The 14,337-nt window shown below is 34.0% G+C and overlaps 2 protein-coding genes across 3 annotated transcripts in view; one reads left to right on the forward strand and one right to left on the reverse strand.

Annotated features, from left to right (window-relative positions):
* The window catches only part of atad2b (ATPase family AAA domain containing 2B), a 62,900-nt gene extending 60,119 nt beyond the window's left edge, over positions 1–2,781 (reverse strand). For both annotated transcript variants that reach the window (XM_087813061.1, XM_087813060.1), the window contains exon 1: positions 2,579–2,781. In XM_087813061.1, coding sequence (XP_087669187.1) covers positions 2,579–2,677 — 99 coding nt within the window. In that variant the 5' untranslated portion in view covers positions 2,678–2,781. The remainder of the gene's footprint in view (positions 1–2,578) is intronic.
* Positions 2,782–5,458: 2,677 nt separating this feature from the next.
* On the forward strand, positions 5,459–14,329 carry ubxn2a (UBX domain protein 2A). Its single transcript, XM_087813084.1, has 7 exons — positions 5,459–5,554; positions 5,884–5,940; positions 7,259–7,370; positions 8,391–8,500; positions 9,343–9,480; positions 10,710–10,871; positions 12,809–14,329. Exons 2-7 carry the CDS (start codon positions 5,903–5,905, stop codon positions 12,990–12,992), a joined length of 744 nt encoding a protein of 247 aa, XP_087669210.1. The 5' UTR covers positions 5,459–5,554; positions 5,884–5,902; the 3' UTR covers positions 12,993–14,329.
* Positions 14,330–14,337: the final 8 nt, after the last annotated feature.

Here is a 14,337-nt window from a genome sequence, read left to right on the forward strand (position 1 = left end):
AAAATTTAAAAAAAGGAGTGTATCAAACACAACTGAATGAGAACAATGATCTCACACTGATCTTGAGGGAACTGAACAATACATCTGGAAGCCATTGATAAGACGAATACGTTTTTTATACATAGAAATGATGAATAACTCTATTTGGAAGTGAACATTTTTTAAATAAAATGTGTGTGAAATGCAATTTTTTTTTTTATAAATTGACCATATAAATCTGCAAGTTATTGAAAAAGAAAATGCAATATTTACATAAAATAATTAATTTAAATTTGAGAAATAAAAACAATAGGTGTATATTTTGCAGCTGATCGAGTAAAATGACTTCATTCTACTTTTGAGGGAATAGATGAAAACATCGGGAAAATATTGAGGGCAAAAAGTCAATTTATTGCATATAGAAATTATCAATAACTCTATTTAGATGTGAGAAAAAATGAACAAAATGTGTATCTGACACAACTTATTGAGAACAATGTTCTCACACTGATCTTGAGGGAACCGACCAATACATCTGGAAGCCATTAATAAGACGAAAAAAAATGTTCACATAGAAATGATTGATAACTCTATTTGGAGGTGAACATTTTTAAAATAAAATACAATGCAGTACAATGACCTCTCACTGATTTTTAATAAATTGACCAGATAAATCTGCGAGTTATTGAAAAGAAAATACCATATTTACACATAATAATTAATTTTAATGTGAGAAATGAAAATTATAGGTGTATATTTTGCAGCTTATCGAGTACAATGACTCCATTCTACTTTTGAGGGAATTGATCTAAACATCTGGAAGATATTGAAGGGGAAAAAAATTTATTTATTTAAAATTACATATTACATATAAATGATGAATTACTCTATTAGGATGTGAGAAAAATTGAACAAAATGTGTATCTGACACAACTTGATGAGAACAATGATCTCACACTGATCTTGAGGGAACTGACCAGTACATCTGGAAACCATTGATAAGACAAAAACAAGTTTTACATATAGAAATGATGAATAACTATTTGAACATTTGCAGCTGATCAAGTACAATGACTCCATTCTACTTTTGAGGGAATTGATCTAAACATCTGGAAGATATTGAAGGGAAAAAAAAATATTTATTTAAAATTACATATATAAATTATTAATTACTCTATTAGGATGTGAGAAAAATTGAACAAAATGTGTATCTGACACAACTGGATGAGTACAACGATCTCTCAATGATTTTTAAATAAATTGACCAGATAAATCTGCAAGTTATTGAAAAGAAAAGACCATATTTACATATAATAATTAATTTTATTGTGAGAAATAAAAACTATAGGTGTACATGTTGCAGCTGATCAAGTGAAATGACTTCATTCTACTTTTGAGGGAATTTATGAAAACATCTGGAAGATATTGAAGGGAAAAAAAATTATTTAATTAAAATTACATATATAAATTATGAATTACTCTATTATGATGTGAGAAAAATTGAACAAAATGTGTATCTGACACAACTTATTGAGAACAATGATCTCTCACTGATTTTTTAAAAAATTGACCAGATAAATCTGCAAATTATTGAAAAGAAAATACCATATTTAAATAAAATAATTAATTTGAATGTGAGAAATAAAAACTATAGGTGTATATTTAGCAGCTGATCGAGTACAATGACTTCATTCTACTTTTGAGGGAATTGATGAAAACATCTGGAAGATAGAGTTGAGAAAGAAAATGTATTACATATAGAAATTATTAATAACTCCATTTGGATGTGAACATTTTTTTATTTAAAATGTGTGTCAAATGCAAATGATCGAGTACAATGATCTGGCACTGTTTGTTTTTTTCTCTAAATTAACCCAAGAAATCTGGAAGTTATTGAAAAGCAATCCAATAAATAAATATATTTTTAAAATGAATTGAGGAAGAAGTGAGATCTGCAGCTTGTACCGCCGATCGAATACAATCATCTCAATCCCAATGTTAAATGAATCGACCAAAAACATCGCATGCTCGGTGAATATTATTGTTTATGTTTATCCTCGGAGAGTTCACCAAGTTCAGAGCCTCTGAATATGGGACAAGAGCCAGCCAACTGTTGTGAACCAGAGGGGGGGACTCCCTTCCCCCACTGCTAGCTAACTTGCTAGCTGTAACCTACAAAGCTACAACTCGTTAAACCTCACTGAAAAAAACGTAATAACACGATAAATACCTTGGTGTGGGGTCACTCTAGGGTCACAGGGTGAAAACTAAACATGACGTTAGTTAAAAACGTTATTTACACTAGTAAACACACAGAGGGAAATAACCAAACACAAAGGGAAACTCAACTTAGGCTAACCAGGAGTTAGCTTGTGGTTTGACAGCCCGTCAACTGAAGCTAGTGTGACGGATGGAGGGACGAACCGAAGCACAAACATGTTTATTAATATTCTCATGGTGCCATGGTGGTGTCAAGTGCATTCGTGTCGCCATTCTTCGGATAAAAAGACGGGAGAAGAAGGGGGGAACTGAGGCCAATGGCTGCTGCAAAACTATAGCAGCTAGCTCGCCGGCAGAGAAAGGAAACCCGGCTTCTTACATGTTCCTCAGTGTCTCGCAGGATTCTCGACGACGACCGGGTCCGGGAGGAGATGAAGGGGGTGCTCACGGGTCGTGAGTTCTTCCTCGTGTTCACCATGTTTGTTTTTTTATTCCCGTGCGCCCGCTCAGGATCTTTCTAACCGGCTCCAAACACTGGCTCAGCGAGCGCAGCATCGAGGCGCCATGTCTCTCTCTCTCTTACTCTCTCGCTCTCTTCCCAGAGCTCGCTGGTGTCGCTCTCTTTCTTCCTTTGATCTGGTTTTATTTACTCAAAAATAAACTTAAACATCCTTTAAGGTTTGCGCAAATATCCCTCATTGAAGTTCGAATAAAATTAAACATTTATATATATATTTGATCATTTTTAATCATGTAATTTGGGTGTAAATACAGTGACATCTTAACATGTTTCAAACTCAAAATCGTGACATTATTTAGTGTTTTAAAGTCAAATAAGTGCAGAAAAGTGACTTGTTGTCAATCCAACCATGCGAACCTATTTGGAACATAATGTACCAACATATTATTTTTCAGTAATAAAGAGCAAATCTCGCATTACATCAATGTTTATTGATACATAAAAGTTTAACAAACATGCACCTCATTTTATTCTTCAAATGATAAATCGACTTTACATATGAAAATACATGTTGTTAAAGGCAACAATATAGCAACTGACTTATTATTATTATTAGTAGTAGTAGTAGTAGTAGTAGTAGTAGTATGGTGCTTATAATAATAATAACAATAACATTTAAATGAAAATGAATGAATTTAGTTGAATTGCTGGGATCTATTTTTCCTTAATCAACTATAGTCTTACTTCAACTGTATAGTGTCTTGAGATAACTTTGTTATGATAAGACACTTTAAATAAAATTGAATTGAATTAAATATATAAATAAATAATAATAATATAACATCTTAAGACGTTTTTATTTGTTCAGGCTTTTCCTTGATTTTCTGGAACTCCTGTTGTGTTATCAGTTTTATCTTGACCTTTAAAGTATATACTTTATTGAATATTGTTTTGATTGTATAATCACTTTGTGACCCTGGCCTGGAAAAGCGCTATACAAATAAAAATTACTTACTTACTTACTTCCTTACTTATTTTGTGTTGACTTGATGCGTTGAATTCCTTAATAACATTTTCTGGAACTCCTGTGTTGTTCTTGGTGTTATTTTGAAGTTTTAAGTGTATATTTTATTGAGTATTGATTTGATTGTTTAAGAGCTTTGTGGCCCTGGTCTGGAAAAGCGCTCTATAAATATAAATGACTTACCTATAATGTCCTGCCACCACAAAAAACTTCTTGTTGTGGCAATCAAAGTTTCTGATTCTGATATGCTTGTTTTTTTAAACTTCCCCACAAAATATTCCTGTTTTTTTTTTACACAACTGCATAAACTGTACTTATACTACAGTAAAATGGTTCTAAAATATGTGTATTTTTATTGTTTGTATCATTATTCATATTAATAACTTTCTTGTCATTGTTTTTGTTATTCTTTATTAAAATGTATGAATAGTACACTTCCACACACATTAATAATGAGAGGAGATCATTGATCAAACTACTGTCCATCATGGATGATGACAGTCATCCTCTGAACACTGTCATCAGTGAGCAGAGAAGCAGAATGAGTGCACGAATGCTCCTTCCCAGGTGCAAAACAAATAGACTCAGGGACTCATTCATTCAAGGGATCAATAAAGTTTTTACCTTACCTTACCTTATTCCTCGGGCTATTAAATTGTACAATTCTGAGTTCGGGGGCAGGAGTGGAGTGAAAGTATCTGGATGTTCTGTTCTATGTTAGTCTTTGTATCCTTTGTCTTTGTTGTTTTTCTTTGTGTATGTCTTTATATTTAGACTTAGATTGTGTTATTGTGTTCTTTCTGTTTATTTCTCTTGTTCTTATTTTATTTTGATTTATTTTTTTATTTTTTATAAAAAATTGCTGTATGTATTGGCTACTGGAAAAAAACAATTTTCATCAATAAAGTTTTACCTTACCTTACCTTACCTTAATAGTAATAAACTATTATAATTAATAATGATGTATGATTTTTCTTTAAAAAAACAAACAAAAAAGAATGAGTTAACCCAACTAAGCTAACCATAGCGATTAAATACATACTAGCAAGGGTTTTTAGATACTAGTCGCACACATGATTCACTCCTTGGTCAATAATTAAAATACAATTATGTTATCAGTAATGGAAATACTGCATGTGAATAATTAAACATAGAATAGAATTAAACATAGAAAGTGTAGTATCAAGTTTCATGTGTTTGTTTTAGCCCCCAAAATATAAACTCGTAATACAAATGTAATTATGTGAGTATTTAATTATATCATATTCTTATTGCTAGCGGACTTTTAAATGTCAGGGCTGTGTAAAGGTTCAGTAATTCATAAGAACTAAATACATGACTTATATACTATTTTCTTTCTACAGTCAAATAGTTAAAGCAATTTCAAATAACACTGGACCCAACATTACCGTTATTACGCAACTCAATGCAGCAGCGTTACGGTAGTAGTGCGCATGCTCACGACCTCATCCACACAAATACCCAATTAACCCAAATGCTTAGTTAAAATAATGTTTATTGTGTTTACAAATAATAAGGTTTTAGCAGTAAAACAGATTTAGGTTTGAAACTGTGACACACATTTCCTGTAAAGAAAAAAATATAAAATCGTCTAAATTTTAACCATACTTAAAAAACGCATTTATTCTTCTTTTTTTTTACATTGATAACTTGATTTATTAATTTAAGAAAAATAAATATATTACAGCCAAGAAGCTGAGCTCAGCGAAAACCTTTTACGACAACACCAGTCCGTTTACGGCACTGCAGCGTCATGGGACGTCACGTTTTGCTCCACAGAAGAAGCGCCTCCGACCGAAACTTATGGCTGCAGATGTGTAGCGCTGGAATATCTCTACGGACAAGAACTGGTAACGTTGTTTACATTTTATTTTTACCTTCCTTAAGCGTTTTGTTGTTTTTATTTTCACGTACATATAGTCTGCGTCGTGGTTTGATGCTTCATTTGTGGCTTGTCGTGACGCCCCTTTACGCACGTTCGCCTAAACATCACATGCAGCTATTTTCTAGGGAATAACACGTTGGAAAAACACATAAATATACTTATTTAAAAGCTGTGAAGACACAGTAATGTTATGTTGTTATGGGCGGATTTCTATATGTCGTCTGATGTTATGATATTTGTTGTCTTCTGCTCAGATCAGCTGTAGGTAATAACACTTTTTCTTTTTCTCACAAGATGGACAACAGAAATAGCCATGAAAGATTCTGACACTGAGGGTGTGGATGGAAACTGGTAAGATATTTAAACATATTTAGTTATAACGCAACCGCAAAAAAAAATCAGTTTGTTTATTATAGTTTGATCTTGACAGTTTAGAAATATATGGTATTCACGATTCTCTATTATTGTTGCAAAAGCTTACAAATTGTAATGAATATATATATATACAAAATAAGTATTGTTGTTTGATGTGCAAATATTGATACATCACTATAAATCACGCTTAAATTAAACATTTCCATTTCTTTGGTGCATTTAAATTGTATTGTATTGTATTTGAATAACGTGTGTGTAAAATAAAATATTTCCATTTTTTAATTCTAAATTAACATGCAAATATTAACAGGGTTTGTTTATTTTATTTTTTTTGCGATGAAACTTCAGGCCAGTAGATGGCAGCGATCATTATGTCCTCCGGAGCTTAGGGAACAAGGAAATCCCGTGGGATCTGGTGGCAACTGAGGATGAGAGGATACAGTTGACTCCAGCAATTAAAAACAAATAAATAGCACTTACGACTTTGTTTAGAGTCATGCAGTCTGAAGATTCTGTGACACCTGAGTCAAGTTAAATACTCCAAATATATTCTAGAGTTTCACAATATTTCGTATTGTTGCCCCTGTATCATGATGTACCATATTCTTATAAATACACACTACTAGATGTCACTAAATGAACATGCAAATATTAACAGGGTTTGTTTATTTTAATTTTTTTTTGCGATGAAACTTCAGGCCAGTAGATGGCAGCAATCATTATGTCCTCCGGAGCTTAGGGAACAAGGAAATCCCGTGGGATCCCGGTGGCAACTGAGGATGAGAGGATACAGTTGACTCCAGCAGTTAAAAAATAATAAAAAGCACTTACGACTTTGTCCAGAGTCATGCGGTCTGAAGATTCTGCGACACCAGAGTCAAGTTAAATACTACAAATATATTCTGGAGTTTCACAATATTTCGTATTGTTGCCCCTGTATCAAGATGTACTAGATTCTTATAAATACACACTGCTAGATGTTGTTATTTCTGCCCCTTTTTCAGCGTTTCTTTTTACCTAACCAAATCTTTACTTCATAGTTGTTTATGTTGTTTATATTTTTGTCAATTCGATTAGTTGTGTTATTTTTATTGTCCATTTCCTCCTAAAATTACCTTTAATTAGGTCGATACTAATGTGGTTGTTTTTTTAATTGTATTTATTTATTCACTTTAAAACTTTTTATATAATGTTGTTTTTGTCAATTGGTTGTAGCTGACCATATCGTCCATTATTGATTGTATAATTTCCTCTATAATTATCTTAACTGAATTGAACATCTTGCTCCTCAAAGGGCTGCCAGTGAAAAGATCGAGGAGGAGCCTCCTATTAGCCGAAGTTTCTCAGTAGAAGACCTGCTTGATGAGGTGGAGAAGATCTGCTACGATGCCTCTGGGTCTTCAAAGGTACTATTTTCTTTTTAATTGGCAGATATTGCTTTATTTAGTTCATCAGCGAGTTTGTTTTTCTTTTCTTTACCTGCATATATAAAACTAATATCCAGTCCAATTAAAAAAGTTAAAGATATTTTTTAACACAAAAGAAGATAAGCAAACGTGAATAAGCAAAATAAACCATTTTAAATCATTTTGATTAAGATAATATTAAAGACAGTTTAAATATTATCTTTCTTTATTTGTTTCAAATGTAACTATGTCTTGGGAAAAAATGGATAAATATATAGCATGAAAATATGCACTTTTTTATTTTCATGCATTTTCAGGCTTCAGTAGGCAAGATTACATAAAACTTTCAATGAATTGCATCCTGATTCCTTCAGAACTTCAACAAAAACGTATAACTTTTGCATTTAAAAAGTCCACCAAAGTTATAACTGTCTATTGCTCAATTGTGCTCAGATCTACACCAGACTAACAGGCAAGTCTCTGCCTCTTACAAATCGCTACAAAGTCAAGAGAAAGTTTCCACAGGTTTTTTGTATTTAATATTATTATTATAGTGTAAGAAACATGTTAAATTGTTCAATTTTAGTACATTTGTAAAAGTACCAAGTAGGATATATTATCAAACTAATATGTATGGGATTGGTGATTCAAAGACATTTTTTTACTGAGCTTAGAAGAAAACTGCACTTACTTCTTAGTAACATATACTGTTTACAGACATCTCCGGTCATTTGACACGACTTGTCTCTATTTTAGAACACGGACTGTAGTCTCTATTTTGACTTTGCCTGACCTTTGACCTATCCATGTGCTCAGTTAACTTATTTGTTGAACATCTTCTTGGGTATAAAAATGTTTCTTGCTTAATATTGCTTATTTTGTACAACGTATTATGAGCACAAGTGTATCTACATGCTACAGCTTTTATGCTTATTTTGAAGTTTGTTTAATTCCTGCTGTTTGTTATTTGATCATAATATGTTAAAACACCTTGTATTGAAGCTCACAATATGATTGCAGGTGGAGATGGTGGTGAGACTGTGGAAGGACGGCTTCACTGTTAATGATCAGGAATTTCGTAGCTATACTATCACAGAAAACCAAGACTTCCTGGACGCCATTAAAAGAGGGTAAGTTAGCATTAAAGACCCAATCTGTATGGATTTAAAGTAGTGTTTCTGGCTCCCCCTAGTGTTGGCCCCTAATTTAATTAGTATAATGTAAATTCTATGTTTCATTGTATACGTTTTTACTGCATGTACATTTGTTTGATGGTCCTGGTAACCTTGAAAGGTCTCACAGTGCTTCATATGAAGACACTGTCTCTTACCCACTTCTGTAAATATGAAAAAATAATAATGTCATAATGTTACATATTGTTGCTTTAAAGCATTTCCTCACATTTATCACTTCCCATGCCTCACCTGTGCTGTTTGTCCCGTGTGCTAAAATGAAGAAATTAGCAATAACATTAAAGTGTGTCGCATTATTATTGAATATAAATATAATTAATATTGTTTTTCAGCTGTCATTTCCTAAATGAATAAACCAATTTTTTGATACAGTTTATTTAAATCTTTTAAATCCATCCATATTTTACAAAATTTTACAATTTAAAATGGATTTTCTATTAAAAAATATTTTTTAAGTTGTATAATTTTTGTTTGGTGTGTATTTATGTATGGTATGTTTTCATTTACATTTATAGTTATTATTATTTATTGTTTATATTTCTTGGTCTCTCATAATATTATTTTTACTCAATATTACAATTTTAATTTAGTTTTAATTCCATCAAATATCAACTACTTTATATAATATATTTTATTGAACTTAAACAAAAGCAAAATAGTTCTCTAACACACATAGAAGGAAAGACTGGTCTCACATTCCAAATATAAATCAGTGTTAATCACGTCTCACACCGACGGAATCTGCAAAAATTCCCAATCTGATCTTAATTCCTTTCCAGCGAGCTTCCGGCGGAGTGGGAGAGCAGAGCCGACGAAGAGGAGCTGGAGATCAATGTTGAGGATCTGACCGAAGAAAATTATGTCCCCAGGAAGAAGGCCTTTCATCCGTTCAGCGGTCGAGGATACAGGCTGGGCAGGTAAAGAGATTCATGAACATCCAAGTGATTCATCAGAGTTGCCTGCGTTAATGCATAATTCAGCACCACGTCTCATTTTATTAATGTCTAAAAGTATCAGTGGAGGGTCATTTTAATGAAAATAACCAGCTTTTATCAACTAAATATCTTCTCATAATGAGTAAGAGTTAACTAAATAAACACATTCAAGGTAGAGAATTAATATGTCTATTGTATCAATGATTTCCAAATCATAATTTTTTTATTGAGAGGCTGCATTTGTTGTTTTTTGAATAGTTGAATAAGAAATTTGAAGATTAACAACAATTACACATAGAGTGTTATGTTCTTATTCCGATAATTCAAAAATGAATTTAATATTTCAACTTAATTTGTAGCCTTTTAAATTCAATATAAAGTAATAGTGGAAACAGACAATGTTAAATGTAAATTATATTGAATTTAGGGAAAACGTTTTTAGGACAGGATAATAAACTTTGTTTGAAAGATTTATTTGATTCAATTATTCAATTCACACGCATTAAACATTAAATTATACAAATTATTTAATTTAAGTATTCAATAAAAACTAATGCAACCTTTCAATATAAAAATTATTGAATTCAATCTTAAAAAAAAAAAATTAAACATACATTCCTATCTTTAAAAACTAGGTTAAACAAAAAAAAAATGAACTTTAAACATTTAAAATGTGAAATTCAACAATTTTATATTCCGATAGCTTCTTGATCTATAACTAACGGTATAATTAACTTGTTAATATTCATGCTTTTATATAAATTAATTCTATGAAATATTTAAAACATTATTTATTTATTCAGTTTACACTATATTGCACTATTTATATTTATACTTTCATATATACATTCACTCTGCTGTGTTTTTTAACGGTTGCCAAGCAACGAAATTTTGTTGCCAGTTTCACTGCTGTGTTTTCTGTGCAACGACAATAAAATTAATTCTAAGTCTAATAATTGACTTGTATTGCGCAACTGCCAACATGGCTTGCTACCACTAGAGGTCGCCCTCTATCAAGATATCTAGCAGTGATGGCGTGCGCCAGCAGAAGGGGCTGATGAAATTAAATCTTCTACATTTTTAAAAAATCACTGGGGGGGAAATGTTTCAAGAAAAAAAACTACAAAAGTCTTTTTTAATGTGCATTTGTTCAGCGACGTGAATAAAACAATCGTCTAACTTCATCTTTTATGTCTTCCGTCGGTTGCCAGCGTTACTCCCAGAGTGCTGGTCAGGTCACCATCTGTGCACGAGGATGGAGAGTCTCCTCCTATTCCCATGGTAACAATAGACCACGCCCTTCCCGTCACCTCCTTGCAGATCTGGTTGGCCGATGGCAGGAGGTTGGTGCAGAGGTTTAACCTATCGCACCGGTGAGCATCGCACCCCCGGCAACGCCATATGTTCGGATTATAGATCCGCAAATAATGAGTTTGTGTGCGAAGGTGTGGCTCCAAAAATCTCAAGCATCCTCCAAGAAGGAGCCCATGGTCTGGGAGGTAGTGGGGTTACGTAAGGCTTTGTTGCAGTGGAGTCGAAAGGGCTGCATGTCACAGGGAACGGGGCTGCAGAAAACATAATCTGAGATGTTGCAACGGCGTGGATCTATAAAATCCCTTGAGAGGGATTGCGTAACTCTGATGCAGCATTTATATAACAGGGTTAGTCGTTAAAGGATGGAGGGGCTTGAATCCCTGCAACCCCTCGCTGCCTTGGGTGAGAGCAGAAGTGCAGCCATAGGATCACTCGTGTGTGCAGGGCTCTGATCAATAATAGATGCCGGTGCTTATACCGTACTTCTGAGAGGAACCGTGGATCACCAGAGACCCGGCTCTGACTGAAAGCATCTGCTTACGATGAATGGAGACTAGAAACCACAGCAAAGGATATTCTTTAGTACTCCATGTGGTTATAGTTATACATATATATATTAATGCTGCATAAATCTTTTAATAGATTATTTTAATTATTAAGATTCTAGTGTCAAAATGATTGTTTTTTCTCTTTTTTTCTTTGTAGAATGGAAAGTAAAACTAGTTTTTATATTTTATTATTTTTTCTTTAATGATTGGTTTGCAGAATGTTTCGAACTCTACTGCATGCCGTGTTATAAATCGAAATATCAATGAACAGTATTACTAGTATTACTACGAAGTCTCTCAGAGTAATACTATGCGTCTCACGGTAATATAATTGAGCGTTTTGAAATAAAACTACTGAGCCTTTCAGAGTAATACTTCGGATTCTCCCGGAGTAATACTACGGAGCATCCCGGAGTAATACTATGGAGCCTACCGGGGTATAACTAAGGAGCCTTCCGGAGTAATACTATGGAGCCTACCGGAGTCAAACAACGAAGCCTACAGTAGTTTTACTACATAGCCTCCAGAGTAATTCTACCGAGCCTACCAGAGTGATACTACGGAAGCCCCCAGAGTAATACTACAGAGCCTCCCGGAGTAATACTTCGCAGTATCCCGGAGTAATACTATGGAGCCTACCGGGGTATAACTAAGGAGCTTTCCGGAGTAATACTATGGAGCCTACCGGAGTCAAACAACGAAGCCTACAGTAGTTTTACTACATAGCCTCCAGAGTAATTCTACCGAGCCTACCAGAGTGATACTACGGAAGCCCCCAGAGTAATACTACAGAGCCTCCCGGAGTAATACTTCGGAGTATCCCGGAGTAATACTACGAAGCTTCCCGGAGCATTACTACAGAGTCTCCCGAAGTAATACTTCTGAGCCTCCTGGAGTGAAACTACGGAGCTTCCCGGAGTAAAACTACGGAGCTTCCCGGAGTAAAACTAATTATACAGAACCTCACAAACTAATACTACGGAGCCTCCCAGAGTAATACTATGTTGTCTGTTGGACTAATAGTAGCCTTACAAAGTTATACTACGGAGCCTCCCGGAGTAATACTACGGCGCATTGCGGAGTAATACTATGTTGTCTCGTGGACTTATAGTACAGAGCCTCACAAAGTTATACTAGACTTTTTAGCACTGTTTACCTCATTAAATTAGTTTGAGGACTAAGTACAACCAAATTAATGCATCAATAGCACTGGATTATAAACCATTGTGTTTTATTGTTTTGGACAAAATGAAAGAATTTCTGCAATATTAAATACAACTATTTCAAATGAGAATCAAAGGAACGCCTTTAAGAAGCTGAGTATTGGAGGATGCTTGGATTAAAGGTATCACCGCTTTGTGAAACGGAAGAAAATGGCTGCGGATATTTATTTGGAATAACACACTAAACTCGTCTTTAAATCCTGCCTTTTTGTTATTTTTCTATAGGGTTGCAGATGTGCAAGACTTTGTGAAGCGGTGCCACAGAATCTGCCCTCCTTTCGTCCTGACTACATCCCTCTCTTTCCAAGAGCTTAACGACAACGATTTAAGTCTAGAGGAGGCGGATTTGGCGAACGCCGTTATCATCCAGAAACCACTGAACACACAGGCTCCGTTTGGACACTGCTGACCAACATGGCCTCTTAACACACCCATCAACACCGTCACCACAAGCAGCTCCTATTCTTTTGAATGCTCTTTTCATTGTAACGAAAGACGACCAAAAGCAGTACTCATAAGAACCGGGGGATAGAAAAAACTATTATTAGGTTTTGGGCCAAAATGTTTAGGGTCAAAACACAAAATATCTGACTCTAGCTAAAGACATCTGATGGGATTATTTACCGGTAACTTTTTAGAGATGGATTTTCGTTTCGGCATCTAAGAAAAATAGGTATTGCAAAATGCATTGTGTGTAGTTCAAAATCACTTAGGATGAGTCAATCCAAAAAGGTACTTTTTCTGTTGTTTTTTTTCGGGAAATCAGAGGATTTCTAACGCAACATAGTTTGGCTTTACTTGAGATTCTCATTGGCCGCCATCCTATGCTTGACTTTCTATACAATTAATTTGTGCAGAAACGGATCTACTTTTTTCCAAATTGGCCATGAAAACATTATTTATTGCCTATATTTTCAAAGGTGTTGATGGAGCGTCAAGCTGAATTTTTGAGGAACACTTTAGCTGTTCCAATATGGCTGCAAACTCTTAATGTTTTGAGTGATGCTGTATTTATAATTAAAACCCAAATGTACCGATATATGAGGGTGTGAAGAGCATAGATGGACATCAAGTAGATGATGGTATAGTAAGTAAAACTACTGGTCGTCCTCAAACTTTGGACAAAAATCTAATGACAATGTGTTAAACTCTGGATTTTATGATTAAAAATAAGAGTATTTTAATGTCCATGTTGATAGATGTTGAAAAGTTAAGATTAGGAGAAGAAAATATTCTTCATGGTACACAGAGTTTTATAAATGAGCTTTTATTTTTGGTGTGTTTGAGTTTGAGTTTGACACCCGCCGATTTAACGCAATGAATTTCACTCACGCTTAAAGGATTGCAATGGGATTACAGACAGTTGTGAGAATGTAACGCAGAAAAAAAAGCCTTTGTTGAATGTCATATACGTAGCATTTAAGATCTAATGTCTGCAATTTTTCTCCCCTTCATTGCACACAAATCAACCAACACAAAGAAAATAGTACCAGCATTCCAAGCTTTCCTTTCAAGTCTTCCTAAAGGTTAAGGACTTAATACTTCTCCGCTAACTATCGCAACGACTCATATCTGCAGGTTTTTTCCATGTTTTTGCCTTAAGAGTTTGTATAATTATTTTTCTGTACGCCTTGAAATTATTTAATATTTACTGTCGAATGTGTTTTTGTTTTTGGCTGCAACCTCACAAGGAATATCAGAAGTGGAGGTGAAATAAAATCTGACCTACAATGTGTCTCGAAGTTGTATCTGAG

The sequence above is a fragment of the Callionymus lyra genome, chromosome 17, assembly GCF_982586985.1.
Source record: "Callionymus lyra chromosome 17, fCalLyr1.hap1.1, whole genome shotgun sequence".
NCBI classification, from domain to species: domain Eukaryota; kingdom Metazoa; phylum Chordata; class Actinopteri; order Syngnathiformes; family Callionymidae; genus Callionymus; species Callionymus lyra.